Source organism: Lycium ferocissimum, chromosome 11 (genome assembly GCF_029784015.1).
Source record: "Lycium ferocissimum isolate CSIRO_LF1 chromosome 11, AGI_CSIRO_Lferr_CH_V1, whole genome shotgun sequence".
Lineage (NCBI taxonomy): Eukaryota > Viridiplantae > Streptophyta > Magnoliopsida > Solanales > Solanaceae > Lycium > Lycium ferocissimum.
The window spans coordinates 58,010,911-58,026,439 of record NC_081352.1 but is presented as its reverse complement, the minus strand read 5'-3'; the positions used below and the strand labels follow the sequence as shown (position 1 = coordinate 58,026,439).

The 15,529-nt window shown below is 35.7% G+C and overlaps 2 protein-coding genes across 3 annotated transcripts; one reads left to right on the top strand and one right to left on the bottom strand.

The window, feature by feature from the left end:
* The first annotated feature begins 2,312 nt into the window (after positions 1 to 2,312).
* On the top strand, positions 2,313 to 3,140 carry LOC132038524 (uncharacterized). The gene has a single exon (XM_059429178.1). The coding sequence runs from the start codon at positions 2,373 to 2,375 to the stop codon at positions 3,138 to 3,140; it is 768 nt and encodes a 255-aa protein (XP_059285161.1). The 5' UTR covers positions 2,313 to 2,372.
* Positions 3,141 to 9,402: 6,262 nt separating this feature from the next.
* On the bottom strand, positions 9,403 to 13,572 carry LOC132037653 (probable pre-mRNA-splicing factor ATP-dependent RNA helicase DEAH5). Of its 2 annotated transcripts, XM_059428198.1 has the most exons (3): positions 12,903 to 13,572; positions 10,217 to 12,839; positions 9,403 to 10,012 (listed from the first exon to the last, which is right to left on the bottom strand). In XM_059428198.1, exons 1-3 carry the CDS (start codon positions 13,468 to 13,470, stop codon positions 9,619 to 9,621), a joined length of 3,585 nt encoding a protein of 1,194 aa, XP_059284181.1. In that variant the 5' UTR covers positions 13,471 to 13,572; the 3' UTR covers positions 9,403 to 9,618. The 2 variants fall into 2 exon arrangements, with proteins under 2 accessions (XP_059284181.1, XP_059284179.1); XM_059428196.1 differs by having other exon boundaries at positions 10,217 to 13,572.
* Positions 13,573 to 15,529: the final 1,957 nt, after the last annotated feature.

The window sequence follows — 15,529 nt, the reverse complement described above, 5'->3', positions numbered from 1 at the left end:
GTTTTTTTTTGTAGCTTGTAAAAGATTAAGAAGTTTTAAAAATTACATTTTGGACCCCAATCTCCTTAATACCAAATTTAATTGGGTTTTGATGTGTGGTGGACCCCACACGTCACCTTTAGTAATTTGAAGACTTTTTAGTCACCTTCAGTTAATTCTTCCAAGCTTTTAGATGGAGGTCAAACTTACACAGAGGTCCTCACTTTTGATACTTTTTTCTGTTTTGGTCCTTCACATTTCCTATTGGGAAATCTTAAGCAATTTCAGGAGACATTTTGGAAATTTTAATTACATAATGAAGAATAATATATCGACAATATTTAGATTCGGGAATATGGTAATCAGTAGTGCTAGTATTTTTATGCAAAGTTATTGTAATCACTAAGCGACTAGTTAATTTTCTGACAAAATTTGGTTAATTTAAAAAGTTCCAAATACATTGAGATTTTGAAATCGCAGTAATAAAGCAACTAATTACTACTCCTCCTTGAGTGTTTTAATAAATCGAATAGAAGATATTATTGTATTTTTTGTTTTGAGGATTACCTTTTTTCCCTAAACTGATTGGCACTCCTTTATCTAGTACAGTACATGTTGAAAGAGAAACGAAAAAGTTGATAAAATGAGTTTTATCAATTTATTGATCATTCAAGGTCATAAAGTAAAATAACTTGATACTACTAGGACTACATTTCAACAAGTAAGATATAAATCTACAAATTTTACTTTCAACGTACTCCCTCAATCTCAAAAATTTATCACATTTTTCATTTACACTCACATTAAAAAAGCATTTATAAAGATAGCATTTTGACTATTTTACCCTCTTAACATATTTCATCATGTTCTCTCTCCTCAATAAAAATTTACTCCATTAATAATGAAACCTCTTAAATGTTGGTACGTGAACTCACAAAATCGCCTATTGATGTAATTAATACAAGGGTAAAATGGAAAAAAGCTACTTAATTTTATCCTGGGTAAATAAAACGATAAATATTTTGAGACAAAAATATTTTTAGTAAGGGCAATAAATATTTTGAGACGAAAGGAGTATACATTTACGTGCAGGTATTTGACGTACATGAAGTGTAGGAAATAAAAGGACATACCCAGTATAATCCCATTAGATGGGATTTGGGAAGGGTAGAGGTTACGCAAACCTTACCACTACCTTGTAATGTTAGAGAGATTGTTTCCTCAAGGAAGATTTTTTAAATTCGTTCGAGATAAAAGAAGAGTTTTGAAATTTGTTGTCTAAAATAAGGCATAGATAATTATGTGGCTATAAATTACTCCCTCTGTTCACTTTTACTTGTCAATAATGGGTTTTTGCACTCGCCTTAAGAAACTTGTCAATAATGGGTTTTTGCACTCGCCTTAAGAAATAATAAATGAAGCACATATTATTACCATATTAACATTGTAGTGTCAATGGATTGGGAATTTATTTAGGAATAGCAATTAATATTAAGGGTAAAACAAGAAAGAAAATTGTTTTTCTTTTGATATGCTAACTTGAACAAGTAAAAGTGAAAATTTATATTTAATATAGTGGACAAGTAAAAGTAAACGAACGAGTCTAATTAGGATAAAATGAATATTTTAAAATTGAATTATAATAAATATGGAAAAGTTTTCTTTTTTTTTAGTGACTAAATGTTGAGATGGAAGGATCAATAATTTCTTCTCAAATCCCAACAATATCAATTACTCCCTTCATCTCAAATTATTTGTTGTTTTTTTGCTTTACACGACCCTTAGGAAATACTCCCTCCGGATCAAAAAAAGAATCCACTTAGCCATGTGCACACCCCTTAAGAAACTACTCACTGCAAGAAAAAAAATATGTAAGTTGAGTAAACTACCTCTAATTAAATAGGCATTAGGATTTGATCACATAACACTTAATAGGAACAAATCTAGAAAGATAAGGTTAATTGTTTCTTAATTTAATAAGTGGACACTTTTTTTTACCCCAAAAAAAAAAAAGCTAAGTGGACACTTTTTTTTATCCGGAGGGAGTATTAATTAGGAGAGGCAATTGACTAACTTTAATCTTATTTATGTTTAAGTTATAATCTCTCTCCATTAAATGTTTACTCTATCTGTGTGTTATCTCTATTAAAGACAAAATTCTACTATGGATAAAATGAAGAATAATAACTAATTGTGTCTATAACTTTTAAAATGATAAATAATTTGAGATAACTATTTTTAGTAAGCACAGATAAATAATTTGAGTCGAGGAGAGTACTCGCAAATCAAAGAAAAAAGGAAAAAGGGAAATATCCGTTTGGTCCCTTTGAGTATATGAAAAATAAAGTCTTATCCGCACAAAATTTGTATTGTCTCGCCTCTCCCATTCAGAAATGAATCTTCCCCATCTTCATCCAATCCCACATTGCTCATTCAATGTCTCCTATTCTTCTTTACCCCCATCTTCACAGTCCTTGAGGAAGAACATTACTTCTTTCACAATCTCAGCAACTTCAAGACCAATTGTGTCCAGACAAATCCCAGCACGAGACAGAATCATAGATTTCGGTAAACACAAAGGTAAAATGCTTGGAACACTTCCATCCAAATACCTTAAATGGGTGACAAAGAATCTCCGTGCACGTGACTTTGAAGAGTGGGCCCAACTTGCTGACCAAGTGTTATCTGACCCTATTTATAACGACAGAATTGAATGGGAATTTGCACAAAATCTCCTCAACGGTGACGTGTCACCAGGAACAAAGAATAATGCGGTTTCTGAGTTGTTGGAAATTAGTACAAGATTTGGTTGGGATAATGAAGATAAGTTGGGTTGGAGTAAAATTGATTTTGAATTGCTTGGAACATCAAAGGGTGGTCGAATACCAAGGCTAATAATGGATTCGCACAATAAGAAGAGTACGGGTCCAATTGCATTCGATACAAAAGAAGAAAGTGAAAAAGATAATAGGGAGAGGAGAAGGGAAAGGGTAAGGTTACAGAGGAGAAAGAGTGATCCAAATGTCACAGATAGAAGAGGAAATGTTGATAATTATAATGTCAAGAAAGAGCAATTTGTAACGGAAAGTGGCAATCGTTTTCCAGGTCGTGAAGCATTGTTGAAGAAAGCTTTGTCTCTTGGTAGCAGGAAATCGTTTTAGTTCTGTTAATGCAGTTATAGTGACCTTGTAATTGCTTGTTTTGAGTAGTAGTACTGCTTATTAAAAATGTTTTGCAAAATAGTACACTAGTTAGTGTTTGGATAAATTATTTGAGAAATATTTTTATTAATAGTTCTAATTCCTATACTATTAATACTTGCATAATTCTAACTAGCAGTCAAATGACTCCCTAAAGTTTTACCTGATTTGCTTGCCTTGTTTATCATTTTTCCACGTTTTGCCAAGCATGCCTATTTATTTATTCTTTATTTTTCTGTTGATTTTTCACCTTTGTAGTAGTTTATTTAATTTTTGTATTTCAACTTCATATATTAGAAGTATCAACTTTATAAAAATAAAAAGTCTGATATGATACTACTTGATATATGAGCTTCAGATTTAATGGACTTGAGAAATGAGTAATTAATGTTACGGGTAAAACATCAAAAATAAAATTGTCTTTCTCTTGATATGCTAAAGTGGACAAATAAAAATAAAAATTTATTTTTTATATAGTGAACAAGTAAAAAGAAAACGAATGGAGTCACTTTTTAAAAATTGAGTTTCAAGTTTTTACCATTTAAAAAAAAAAAAAAAAAAAATCCTTCCGTGCAAGAGGACAACCTTTTCCTTTTTCACCTTTGGAGTCTGATCTACTGATTTCTGATTCTCCTAATTAATAGTGGATATTAGTTTTGGAATTCGTAGTGATTAAATTATTGCATTATATACTCCATTTACTTTCAAAAATACTACTAAGTTAACTAGGAGTAATTAGCGTTGCTTTAGTATCTTGCTGGCCCAACTCATAATGCACCTACATAGTCAAGCTTGAAGTATCTGAAGGCTGAAGCCTGAAGCTATGGATACGATGCTTCAGGGAGTATAACAGAATCCAGAACCTTGAGTAAAACGGATAAATGTAATTGAAAATTTCTCCCGAAATTAATTCATCAAATACTGAATGGAATGTTAACCAGTCTGAGGACTAATGATGTTCCATCGCCCAACAAAACAAGCACACTCATGATTCATGAACTCATGGTGATTGAAAAAACATACCATTACTAAATAGCTGTATAACTTAAAATAGCTATGATGGACATTAATAGTTCTTTGATTGAAAACTTGGTAGTGACAACAACAACAACAACAACATCACACAAATCTCACAAAGTGCTGGAAAAGAAAGCGTCACCTTACCCCTACCTTAGGAGGTAGAGAGGTTGTTTCCGGTAGACCCTCGGCACAAAAACTTGGTAATGACTTAATTGTAAATCTCTTGCACAATTAATGAAGAGGATATAGCAACTATCTTTTCCCAGCAATATGACAATGTCTCAAAACACAAGCATTCATGGGACAAAGAATTGATGGAGTCCCTGGACAACATGGAGTTGTGTTGCAAGCATACATGCAACAACAAACGACTGCTAACAGGAAGCTTTCATGCACCAACAAAATGTTGGTAAGCCTCAAGAACAGAAATGGCCAAAAGCAGTTCTGGAATTTGCAAACCTGCTAATACGTACAAATACATCCTAACAATTTGGACAACCTACCAGCTTCCCAGGCAACAAAATCCAGATGTATGAACATACACTACGCAGGACTTCTCATACATATGCAACTGGGAGAAAAGGATTGAGCTACATGCACTGCACAGTGAGCTTTTTGAGGGTTCACCGTCAAGCTAATTCACTTTAAGCTTCTTGATAACTTCACAATTCTGAGCTGATTCACACTTTTTAAGTTGAGAGCTGAGATTGGGTATAACTAAATCCAAGAACTACACTGAGCTATTAGTATGTATTATATTAAGGTGAACAAAAATAAACTTTGAGCTGTAGCTACAACTTCTGCAATTGGAGCTTGAGCTGCAACTAATAGACGTGGTCTAACGATTAGTTATGACACATGGCTTTCGCTTAAGTGGTGCTTTACAAACAGTTCAAAGAAAAGGAGGATAGCAATGCAAGATAAGGATGTGAACGCCGTATTTTCTTTTAGTTCCAACCTAAAGAATAGAGGTAAATATAACCTATCAAGAATAGAGGTAAAATATACAACAGTTCTGCAACAAAGATAGATATGCTCAACCCAAACAGTAGGGTGACTAATCACTAATATAACCACAGTAAATCCTAAAAGTATACTAGCTCCCAGTACCTGCTACTCTTCATCCAAATCCAATACCATGAATAATCATGAATCTCACTTAAATAATTCTTCCTAAAGTACTTTATCTTAAACATTAATGGTATTATAATGTTCATCTGTATGCCTAAATGAAGTTCCGGAAGTTACAGCCTAAGTACACACCACATGAAACAAAACAAATAGTGGTTGAAGGTACTTGTTATGAATATTTCTATGGAAGTAGTTCTAAGTTGTTCGCAAGATATGTTTAGCTTTAATTGATAATCTCTCCATGTGACGTATATCCCTTCTTACACTTCTGACTACAGGAATCTCACAATAAGAAGGTTTAGTCAACAGAAGCTCGGCACAGATGAAACGTTTCACCTGGAGATTCTGACTACAGGAATCTCACAATAAGAAGGTTTAGTCAACAGAAGCTCGGCACAGATGAAACGTTTCACCTGGAGATTCTGATTTGAAGCATTTAAACTGATATACAGTAGTGAAACAAATTAGAGAATCAGAAACTCTAGATAGGCAAGAAATCAACAGAAGCAAAGCATGTCCGCTTAGTATGCAGCCTTTTCAACTCTAGGCACAACAAAGTTTTCGAATCCTTGAGTTAGCCTAGTGTAAAGCCCAAGTTGAATAGAAAAATAAGCACATCATGAGACATCAGGTTCTAGCACTATCTAAACTGTCAATTCTTATATTCTTTGTCTAAACCTTGAGTTCAGCAAATAATCACGTTTTAAATTTTCTGATGTCTTTTTATTTGTTGGTTGAAAAATTGGTTCAGGCAATAATTACACACACAACTCAGAATTCCAGGATCATTAACAACAAATACTCTTGAATATTTAACAGAAATAGCACCAACCGTGGTCAAACCAATGCTCCACCAGAACTCATCAGTACTCCCTCTAGCCCAATTTATGTGACACAATTGGAATTTCAAGATTCAGACTTCTTAACTTTGACCGTGAATTCGGACATAGAAGCTTTAAGTTTTTCAAAATAAATTTATATATTTGAAAACTGCATAAAAGTACTATAAACCACAATCGTTGACAACTTAAAATATTTAAAAGGCATATAAAGAACTTACTGTCAAGAAAAACTTGGTTGACTCGAAATTCCAACTGTGCCATATAAATTGGGACAGATGGAGTATGTAAATTCCCCCATCTTAGACAAGTCAACTCAACTTAGAGATCGGAAGGTGGATCAAACCTTCTCTTCACAGTTCAACATGTGCCAAGATTCAGAGAACTTGTAAGAGATCTATATGAAACGATTTGCTCTATGCTTGTTGAATCTAATTGCGAAGCAACTCTTTTGCACTGAGATAAATGTGATCTTCTTTTGAAAATGTGATCTTCTTGACACATCATAGCAAAATTTTGTCAACTTAAGTTCTCAAGTTAATAGTTTTCTCTTTTTCTTTTGCCCTCATTGAGGATAACAACTATCTCTGCAAGTTCTAGTAATTATTAGCAATTATTTAATGCCATTTAGCATGTAATTAACATAAAATTTACTTGCAGCAGCCCCAACACAAGCCATTGAAAGCATATCTATAGAGTAAAAGTAGTATCTGTTTTCCGCTGCTTATTTAAATGCAGGGTCCGTATCTTATAATATCTTTTTTTTTTTTTCGTTTCTTCTATTAGTTAGCCTAAATCGGGAAAGCACCACCTAATAACACACATCCATGTGTGTGCTCTCTCGTCTATATAGTTGTAATATTACCAAATTAAAGCGCATAACAATTATCACAGAGATCTCCTACCACAAAAATAGAGTTGACACACCATATAAGAAATAAGTCAAAATAATGCGGGCACTGATAAACTACACGCTTTTGGACATGAACAACATGATCCATCGAAGGCTACACAGAAAATAAGCTCTGAAAACTGAACTTCTACATGATAAACACTCACGAACTTCAAATGCATGTGAAGGTTCATTATCCGGAATTCTACTTATCAGACTTTAACTGTCATGCAATGACAGAAACTGGTAAAAGATGATACCATCATTTCCCTCGCCGTACCATATAAGTTACTGCTTATTCTTTACTTGCCCATTGAAATAGTCAAGTTTTTAGGAAAAAGTGTAAATACTATCAGTTGTATGGAGAACTTATCAATTACAAAGGCAATGGCATCCACATAAATAATCTGACCATTACTATAGTCTATGAACAATGCAATTACAGTTCGCATGTTTAATACTAAAATATTAATACCTACAAAGAAAATTGGAAATTAAACAAAAAACAGAGAAAAAGATAAACAAACTGGAGAACTGCTAAAGAACTTTATCAGTCAGCTAATAGTGTTATATGATAAGAATCTGTTACAGAAGTTTAACTCATTTTACTAAGAATTTTTTTTCCTGAAATGGAGAACTGCTAAAGAACTTTATCAGTCAGCTCATAGTGTTATATGATAAGAATCTGTTACAGAAGTTAAACTCATATTTACTTAGATTTTTTTTTTCTGATAAGGAAAAAAAATTCTTAGTAAAATGAGTTAAACTTCTGTAACAGATTCTTATCATATTTACTTAGTAGGTGTTTGGACATGCGGTTTGAGACCATGGTTTGAAATCATGAGATGAAATCAGCATTTGGACATGCATTTCATCTGATGGTTTCAAAAATTTTAAATATAAAACTTGACCCATAAGTTTATATTTTATAAAAAAAGACCCATAAGTTGATAAATATTTTTAACAATTACTCCCTCCAACCATTTACCAACCGCATTAACTTCCACCAACCTTTATTTATGTCTACCATGTGGGAGGATTATATTAAAGAGTAGTTACATCACTATTCAGGTTAAATTTTCGTTTTTATTGAACTAAAGTTTGATCAATTAATGTTGTATTTTTTGGAAAGGCCTTCTAGTAGCGTATTAATTTTGTTATGAACTATGACTTGCTCATTTGGTAAGATTGTATAAGAATTGGGACTGTTTTGATACTTTTCACAACTTGTGGGGTTTTTATGTCTATAAGAGAAAATACAACTTAAGATATCCAAATTACATGTCCAAACATGGTTTCAAACCATGTCCAAACGGCTCCTTAGAATCAATGGACCATTCTTTAAAAGCTTGAACAGGAGTTTTATCAGAGATGTTATGTGCAAATGAAAGCAAACCTCTACACTTGAAAGCAAATAGCAGATCATACTATAGGAAACATTTGTGCGGGTTCCAACTACTGCAACCTTAAGAGCACGGCTCTTAATTTCCTGCAAGTAAAGAGGCAGAATAAAGTAGCACCAAAAGAATCAGAACGAAGGAAATCTGTTTGATGTAGCAAAACCAGTGATTTGAGCACAAAAACTGACATGTTTTTTCGCTACAACGGAAAAACTGCATATACAAACTCTATCCTATACGCATGCACCCCTTTTAGTATGGAACCATGGAAGCAACTGCAACCCAATCAAAAGCTATAAAAACCAACAAATAGATGTTAGATATTGGTTGATACCTAATTATAATGTTCGGCTATCAAGTCTGCATCACTTCGGCAACAGTTTTTTGATGTTCCTTCTTTGATTGCCCCTTCTCTTACCTTTTCCTTTCTCGATTAGGACCAAAGTTTGTACTGGTGGTCCAGATTCTCCCTCGGTTTGATACTTTTTCTCCCCCTAAGCATGCAAACTATCTTTCTCGCAGCTTGAAGTTAACCCATTAACATTTGAAAATACATATTAACTGAATACAACTTGTCCAACCAAGAATGCAGATGCAAGAAACAGAATCTAAATCGATCCAAAACAGTTAAGAATTAGCCGAGGATAACAAAAAATAATGAAATCGCATAAGGGGAAAATGCTGTCAAATCTCAGACAAACTTGTCAATCAACAAAATTAGCCAACAAGGACTACTGGCTACTTTTTTTTTATTTTTTTTTTATTTTTATTTTTTTATAAGGAAGGACTACCAGCTACTATTGGAGCAAAGTGTTAAAGAAGAAAAAAGCATCAGTTAGAATGGCAGAGGAAACATGGAAGAAAAATGAAAGATGAAGTAGAAGGAGAACGGAGAAAACCAAAACCCATAAACCAAGGGAAAGACATGAGGGAGACAATGATTTTAATAAAGACACGTGGGGACTTACATAAGCGATACGCATGAGGTACAGTTGATGTAAAGCAACCATGTTCGTCCTTTCGACAATACAATCTACGTTTCTAATTGTCAAAAGTTATGTTATAGATTGACCAAATATGTCACTTTTACAGAAACAAACAGTGAGCATTTCACTGAACCAACACAGAACCCAAAAAGAAAAAAAAAAAGAGAGACATCACGCTCGTCGTTTACTCAAACGCCACGAGTTTGGTTCATGATATCTATCATAAAGAGGTTCAATACGTTCCTGTCTCTTGCGCTTGCTTAATTTTGTTGGGTCAGCCACCTTGAAGAATCTTGGTGCCAACTCAACAAGCCATTTGGGATCAACCACGGTCACCTCGCGCATGTACTCCTTTGTTGTCATAACAAGCTCGTGATAAATAACCCAGTCCGGCTGTCTTTGGAAAAGAGCACTGCTAGGATGGATGTAAACTGGCTGGTTCTCAACTAGAGTTCTATAACCCTCTTGAGGATCCTTTCTAGCAGCATGAAAAAAGAAACCTGCTCCAATAGCCTTCCGGATCTTTGTGAAATTCTTTCCAGCACTCACAACATCCAATTTATACCTGCACAAGTAAGCAAGATTCAGAATTGAGTCGCAACCATATAAGTTTCTAACCTAAAGGAGGAATTTAATAAACATCAGGCACAGAGATCCACAAAATAAGCCCAAGTCAATTAAGCTAACAGTCAATGAAGGTTAATAAGTAAACAGTAAGAAAGAACAAGGCTTGGAATGAAAAATATGGAAAAGGAAATGAAATACATACTTGTCCATGATGGAGAGCAGCTGCTTTCTAACATCCTGTGCCCTCCTAAGAGATCGTGACTGGACAAAATTTTCAAAACACCATGGACCTGAAAAGTTTTTGGCTTTCCAAGCTTCATAAACAGCAAGCAAGGTAAGATGATCACCCTCAGGCTGAAAAAATTTGGCCCTTTTCTGATCTGCCTGAGCTTGTTTTTCCCTTGGTCGGTAAAAGATGTTTCCAGTTTGAATCATAGCAATGATGGTCAAGATCTCATCACTACAGCCAAGGTCCACGCTAGCAAGAAGCATCTTGGACAAAGGAGGATCTAATGGAAATTCTGCCATTTTTCTTCCGAGTTTCGTCAGAAGCCCCTCTTCATCCAGTGCTCCAAGAGTGTAAAGTTGCTCCATGGCAGATATGAGAGCCTGAGGGGAAGGTGGGTCCATGAAATCAAACGACAGAAGATCATTAATACCCATTGCTTTCATCATAAGAACCGTGTTCCCAAGATTTATCCTCTGGATTTCTGGAATCGCGGTAGGGGACATCTCACTGTGGAATGCACTTTCAGTATACAGACGGTAGCACTTCCCAGGTCCAGTTCGTCCAGCACGCCCTGCTCGTTGCTTTGCTGATGCTTGTGAAATAGGAGTAATAACCAGTGAATCAAGCCCCTGTTTTGGATTGTAGACATTCTGCTTTGCAAAGCCAGGATCGATAACATAATATATACCATCAATTGTCAAAGAAGCTTCAGCAATATTTGTAGCAACAACAACTTTTCTCTTCCCAGGGGGGGCAGGATCAAAAATTCTGGACTGCATTTCACTGGGCAAGGCACTATAGACAGGTAGTATGATCAGTTCAGGAACATTTTTACCTAGTCCTTTCATCCTCTCGTAGAGACACTGGCAAGCATAGTCAATCTCCTCTTGACCAGTCAAGAAAAGGAGGACATCACCTTCAGGTTCTGTCAAGTGGATCTGCATAACAGTAATTAAAGCCGCATCAAGGTAATCACTTTCTGGCTGCTTTGTGTAGAGTATCTCTACTGGAAAAGTTCTTCCTGGGATTGTAAAGATGTTGCAGTCAAAGAAATAACCAGAAAACTTCTCTGCATCCAAAGTTGCAGATGTGACAATTAGACGAAGGTCAGGTCTCCTCTTCATAAGCTGCTTAAGCAAACCAAAGAGAACATCAGTGTGAATTGTTCTTTCGTGTGCTTCATCAAGCATTACGACTGAATACTGGGACAAATTATCATCAATCAGGATCTCCCTCAGAAGCATACCATCAGTCATATATTTGATAACAGTTTCTGGCCCAGTACAATCTTCAAAACGAATAGCATAACCAACCTCTTCACCTAATCGACAACCAAATTCCTCCGCAACTCTCTTAGCCACTGACATTGCAGCCACTCGACGAGGTTGAGTACAGCCAATTTTCCCCCTCGTTGTATACCCTGCCTCGGCTAGATACTGTGTAACCTGTGTTGTCTTGCCAGAACCTGTCTCACCAATGACGACCAGGACCTGGTTATCATGGACAGCCTGAACCAGTTCTTTCTTCAATTTGTAAATAGGAAGACTCTGCCTCTGCTCCTGTAGGGATAGCTTGGACCTCTGGCCAAAGGTCAAGGCTTTACCATAAGCATCCTTCTTCCATTCTGGCATGTCATAGGCAGACAAACCAACACCCCTCAGCTCCTGTGCCAGATGCCTCTCACCTGTCTCTGGCATTGGGTCTTCCCATGGTCTGTTCAGATCCTTTGGGATCGAATCAAGCATTGTTCTCTGTTGCTGCTCTCTTACTTCCCTTCTCTCCTTTATCAAAGCTGATTGTAGTGCAGCAGCACGACTCAATGACCCTTCAGGATTTTTAAAAATTTTAACAGGGGACATATCAACTGAATAACGACTCTGCCCTTGCAAGAAAGGGGGTTCGTCGTCATTCAACTCAACCTCAAGCTCTTCTTCAGCACCTTCTTCCTGATATAGCATCCCGTCCCCTTCTTCATCAAACATGGGATGTTCCTGCATCCCCAAAACACCTGCAGCAATAAGCTGTTTCGCTTCCCACTTTTCAGGCGAACTCATCCTCTTCAGCGGTCTACGTGAAGGAGCTACATCCTCCTGCTCTATAATCGGGATTCCTGACAGGCCAACCCTGGTCTTAGAGCCCTCACCATTCATGCCTGAAGGATTTGTTGTCATCCCATCATCGCCTGAGCTCTTCTTTAACGGCAACAGATCCTTTCCTGTATTCTGATCAACATCTCTCATCGCCAAACTCAGCTTCTGACCACTTATAGAGATAACCTTCACAAAAACCTCCTGATCCCTCTTCACTAAATCTTTGGCATTACTTACCCTTCTAGTAGCAAGCTGTGAAACGTGCACCAAACCTTCTTTCCCTCTAAAATCACTCAGCTGAACAAAACAACCAGAATCCATCACCCTTGATACCCTCCCCTTATACACTTCATACAACTCCGGCTCATCCACATGATTCCTCGACTTCCTCTTATCTCTCCGATCATCACCATCCTTGTCTTGCTCATACTCATCTCTCCTACCCATCCCATCTCTATCCCTATCCCTATCTCTATCTCTACGCCTTTCTGAAGCCCTAGGTTCACCTCTACCATCATCATAACCATCACTATCCCTATCTCGACGCCTTTCTGGAGCCCTACGTTCACCTCTACCATCATCATAATCATCCCGATCCCTATCTTTGCGCCTTCGTTCAGTTTTTGGAGGCCTTTGACTCTTGGCATCATCATAATCATGCCTATCTCGATCTCTACCCCTATTATCCCTGTCTCTACCCCTTTCTCTTCTATAATCTCGCCTCCTATTATCCCGTTCTTCTTCCTCCCCATTATCTCTCGTCTTACTCTTAACCTCAAGCTCAATCTCCTTCTCCAATTCCTTAACTCTCTCCCTATTATCTCTAATCTTCAAAGCCGAAAACTCGGAGTCATCCTCGTCTTTTTTCGACTCCTTTTCCTTCGTTTTAGGAGGCAAAATAGCATGGATAATAGTAAGCAATGTTCTAACGAAATAATCAGGCATTTCAGCACCACTTTCTTTCAATTTAGCATCAAATTCATCTACTGTAGAGCAATTTCTACCAAGTTCAGTTATAAATTCAGCTAAAACCTTATCACCAAACCCTAAATGTGCTTCCAATTCAGAACATACCTTAGAAATTAAAGAGAGGTATTCCAATTTCTTCAACTCGTTTTCTTCAATGTCGGCTCCCATATTTTCAAGGGATATTGAATAGGGCTTATGGTGTATTTCTCAACTAGTTATTGATCTGATTCGTATGGAATAAATAGATTTGGTGTTTCGTGTTTTTTCTTTTCTTTCTGTTGGTACATACACGTTTTTTTTTTTTTTATAAAAAAAAAAAGACGATTACGTGTATACGAAACGTTTTTCTTGGGGAGTAAGATAAATCGGCGTGTTTGACTGGACACCTTAGGGAAAAAAGGAAATTTTGTGGTCTAAAATAAGTTACAGAAATTTATATTGTTAGAAATTATTTCATTAAGGGTAAAATAGAAATTTTAAAATTAAATTATTGCTAAATATAGAAAAATATGTTGTAAAATTAAGTTAAAAAAGTAACAATATTAAAGAATGAAAACAATAGACATAGAGAGACAAGAGAGGAGAGCTTTCTTATTTATCCAAATGTGTTTCAAGTGTGTTCAACTATTACATACAACCCAACTATATATAGGAATACATTGAGAACACCAAAGGGTGTGCAATATAAACATGGGCAAGAACTATTTGGGGGTTATAGAAATAAAGTGTCGGAGTAGAGGTCATTAAGTAACGGGGGTTACTTCTACAAGAATTATGAACATGAAGTAGTGGGAGTTATATGTAGAGGAGTAATAGACATCCACACGTTAATATTTTCATAACACTCCCCCTTGGATGTCTATTGTTAGATAATATGCCTCGTTAAAACCTTATTAGGAAAAACCCAATGGGAAAAATCCTAGTGAAGGAAAAAGAGTACACATATCTTGTAATATGCATTATCGGCTGCCTCGTTAAAAACCTTGCCAGGAAAACCTAGTGGGACAAAACCTCGACTAAGGAAAAAAGAGTGCAACACGCATTTTACTCGCCCTGATAATAACATCATTTGATACTTCGGAGATGACACATTCAAATCTTGTATATCAGTTTCTCAAATGTTGAGGTTGACCATGCTATAGTTAACAAATCTGCTAAAGTGTCAGTTGAATTTCTTGAATATCTTTTCACCATTCCTTGGAAGATCGTGTGTGAAAATAACTTTCAGCGAGACGTATTTTATTTTCTTCCACCTTCAACGTATCAATTCTTTTAGATGATGCCTTCCAATGATCTTATATACCAGCTTTCCAAATGTTGATATTGGTCATGTCTTTGTGACCAACTCATGATGTTACATCCTTGAGCTCATCCCGATATCAATATGTCATTTGCTTGCTTCACGATCATTGTTATCTTTGCATGATTTGTGTAAATAGCAAATAATTGACTTTAGCAGAACAATATAAATATGACAGCACCAATATATAAATAAATAACTTGCGTGCCACCGAATGTTACATAAAGCATATAATCTTCCTGCATTTGCATAACCAACAAATCCTTGACAATATGGTTAGAAAAAATAAATCTATATCAATATTTGATTTTACTCAAGTATCTCCACGTAGAAGTAAAATTATATCTTGCCAGCACATTAATAAAAATATTATCTCATGAATTATAAGACTAAGAAATATAAGTGCACCAATTACACAAATACATGGTACTTTCTGACCATTTTCATGAGATCGAAATTGATCTTTCTTAATGTTAAGCGATGTCATGGCCATTGGGGTACTCAATGGAATTGCTTTAAAACCTTTTAAATCCTTGAAGAATTTTCATATAAACTTCATTGCCTAGCTAGACATGACAACAAACCATTATACGCATTCAAATTTTTCATGTATTGTCAGACTGGTACGAAACCTCATTGCATTCACCACGGGAGAACTTATCTCCATACAATAATGCCAGGATTCGCGAAAAATCTTTATGCCACAAGGCACAAGTCGTAGTTTATATCTTATGACTTTATTTTTCATTTTACTTTTCGCACAATAATTTACTTGAACCCCACTAACATTAGATCTTAAGGTCTTTGGACTATAGATCCAAAATATCACTTTTTCAAGTGAAAGAAAATATACTTGAATTGCGTATTCATTTGGCCAATCATTTATCTGTCCACTCTTCGAATGATTTAAATTCAAGATCCTCATCA

Coding starts and splice junctions, on each gene's coding strand:
- LOC132038524 (XM_059429178.1), top strand. CDS start 2,373: ATGAATCTTCCCCATCTTCATCCAATCCCACATTGCTCATTCAATGTC.
- LOC132037653 (XM_059428196.1), bottom strand. CDS start 13,470: ATGGGAGCCGACATTGAAGAAAACGAGTTGAAGAAATTGGAATACCTC. Junction 10,013..10,216: donor CTGCTCTCCATCATGGACAA/GTATGTATTTCA, acceptor TTACTTGTGCAG/GTATAAATTGGATGTTGTGA.